At 49.2% G+C, this 2,500-nt stretch overlaps 1 protein-coding gene across 13 annotated transcripts in view; it reads left to right on the top strand.

The window, feature by feature from the left end:
- Positions 1-2,500, top strand: part of LOC121575697 (transcription factor SOX-5-like) — a 171,057-nt gene that overhangs the window by 147,764 nt on the left and 20,793 nt on the right. For 10 of the 13 annotated variants that reach the window (XM_045212368.1, XM_045212376.1, XM_045212369.1 and 7 more), the window contains one exon: positions 1,510-1,653. In XM_045212368.1, the coding sequence (XP_045068303.1) occupies positions 1,510-1,653 (144 nt within the window). The remainder of the gene's footprint in view (positions 1-1,509; positions 1,654-2,500) is intronic. The other 3 variants (XM_045212374.1, XM_045212372.1, XM_045212366.1) reach the window with 1 other exon arrangement.

The raw sequence follows: 2,500 nt of genomic DNA, 5'->3' as shown, positions 1-2,500 counted from the left end.
CTACTGTACTGTGTCTCAGTGTTCAGTGCAACCAGTCTCAGAGCACAGCTTTAACAGAGGACTAGTAGAAAGACACTAAGAGAGTATTGTGTGGGTGAGCATACCTATGTGCGTGTGTGCTAGCGTGCTTGTCAGATATTTGAAAAACACAGAGACGTATTAATATATTAATTTGAGATTCTCGAGGAAAACAAGTGCTTAGTGTGTGTGTATACTGTTGTTTTCCTCAAGAACAGGATTGAAATGTCTTTATTAGAGATAGCAGGAGGAGTGTGTCTAATGGGAAGCAGTGGCTGATGGGTAGTGAGAGCTGCCATTTCTATTTGCATAAATCAGTCTTTGTTTCCCTTCCGTGGCCGGCGGCCAACCACCAACAGAAGGACGGAAGTTCCTCTCACAACATAGTGGGCCGCTCCCAAAGCCAAACCCTCCCTTTACACACAAATACAATGAAAAACACAGCCCGTTTTGACTCATAAACAGCTATTCTCTTCCTCATCTTAAAGACAATTAGGAACAAACACATTTGGTGAAAATTCTTGTAAAGGAACATGAAGGGAATGGGAGAGCGTTGTTGTGGCGAGCAGAAATAGCTGGAGGAGAAAAAGAGCTTGTGATGAATATTGTAGCTCGTTCGTTTCCAAGTTTATTATGGTGTGTCTGTTGCTGTGGAAATATATGCTCGAGAGTATTAAATACTTTGTCTGACGATTAGACTGTGTAAATATCCAAGAGCACTATAACTACTCTGGATTATTAGGCATTTAGATCTTATTCTAAAATGAAACCTCCGCTCCCCTTAGTAGATATTACTGGCAGATATTTCAGCCCACTTACTTGTTCATTCTAAGCAGAAACCAGCCTGTCTTCATGCCAGTCTGAGAGATAGTGTATGTAAGGGTGCGTGTGCTTGCATGCCTGCAGGTGTGTTGCCTCCAGTGGCACAGAGCTTAGTTTTGTCCCGTCTGCCAAACACATTCCCAACTTTTCCCCCTCTTTCTCTCCATCCACTGACTCTCCCCATCAAAAGCACGTTTTTACCTTGAGAGTCTCTCTCTGTCTCTCTGTCTCTCTGTCTCTCTCTCTCTCTCTCTCTCTCTCTCTCTCTCTCTCTCTCTCTCTCTCTCTCTCTCTCTCTCTCTCTCTCTGACCCAGTAAGATTCTGAGTGTTTCCTTCCCAAGATGCACCCGAAGGGGACATCTCTCACTCAGAGATCGAGGCTGTTAGTGTGTTCCCACGGGGCCGTGTGGCAGGGGAAGTGACAGCGTCCCTCTCTCTCTCTGTCACCCAAACAGGCCATCAGCCACTCACTAATGGCCAACCAGGGCTTTTTAGCTGGCGTCTTCTTTTTGTTTGTGTGCTCTGAGTATTCATTTATTCATGTGTCCCTTTCTTGTTTCTCTCCCCCTCTTTCTACCTCTCTTCCCCCCTCTCTGTACCTCTTTCTCGCCCCAACCCCCCCCCCCCTTCCCCTTCCCCTCCCCTCCCCTCCCTCCCTCTCTCTATAGCAGCTGTATGCGGCACAGCTGGCAGCGATGCAGGTGTCTCCAGGGGCCAAACACAGCAGTATGCCCCAGACCAACCTGAACACCCACTCTCCCACCAACACACACCAAGAGAAGAGCCGCAGCACCCCACCGCCCAAACCCAAGGTACGTACCTCTGTGTGTGTTTTAGAGGTTTTTTCTGGGGGTATTCATTCACGCATGTGTGTGTGTTCCTGCTTGTTTGAGGCTCTTTTTTTGCATCCAGTACCTTTTGCATCAAAAGCTACAGGCTGTCAACCAGTCACCTGCTGGTACTAATCGTTCTCCTGATTAAACTTACCAAACAACTTCTCTGAAGTCTGAACCACTTACCCAACTTTGCTGGACACAACTTCTCTGGCCCACTCTCAGCTCTGTAGTGGAGGTATGAGCAAGGCAGTCAGCCATGTGGCCGTTGGCATGTGTGAGTGTGTGAACCTCACTCTCTGACCATAGGGCTATGGGGGTCTGTGGGGGGTCTGTGTCCGTCCAAGCGGAATCTTACCTCCATGAATATCTGTGTTGAAAATGCAGTGAAATGCCCTCAGCAGACCCCCAGGGCCCCACAGTGGAGTGGTCACTCCTTCCTCTCTCTTTTCTTCACTCTGTCCATCTCTCCTTCCCCCTCTACTCCCTGATGAGTTGTAATCTCAGACAGAGAGAGACAGCATGTCCATGGTATAGATTAAGATCCTTGGTTGACCCCAGCTCTCGTGACTCCGCGATAGTGTCTATCGATTCCCCGCTGACACTGTCCTCCCTCCCGGCACACACACTGACACACACAAGCACACACACATACACACTGACACACTGCCCCCCTACCACGTCCCCCTGACCCCCTCCCCTGCCCCCCTGTCTAATGCAGTCTGGCTCTGACACCCGCCTCTCTTCTGGTCTCATTACCATATATATGGAGTGGCCAGGGAGGCAACTGTGGTCCTAGCGGGGGGGAAGGTCAGCCGTAATGGCC

Source organism: Coregonus clupeaformis, unplaced genomic scaffold (genome assembly GCF_020615455.1).
Source record: "Coregonus clupeaformis isolate EN_2021a unplaced genomic scaffold, ASM2061545v1 scaf0009, whole genome shotgun sequence".
NCBI classification, from domain to species: domain Eukaryota; kingdom Metazoa; phylum Chordata; class Actinopteri; order Salmoniformes; family Salmonidae; genus Coregonus; species Coregonus clupeaformis.
Note: the sequence above shows the minus strand (reverse complement) of the source record. Positions and strands in the feature narration are given on the sequence as shown.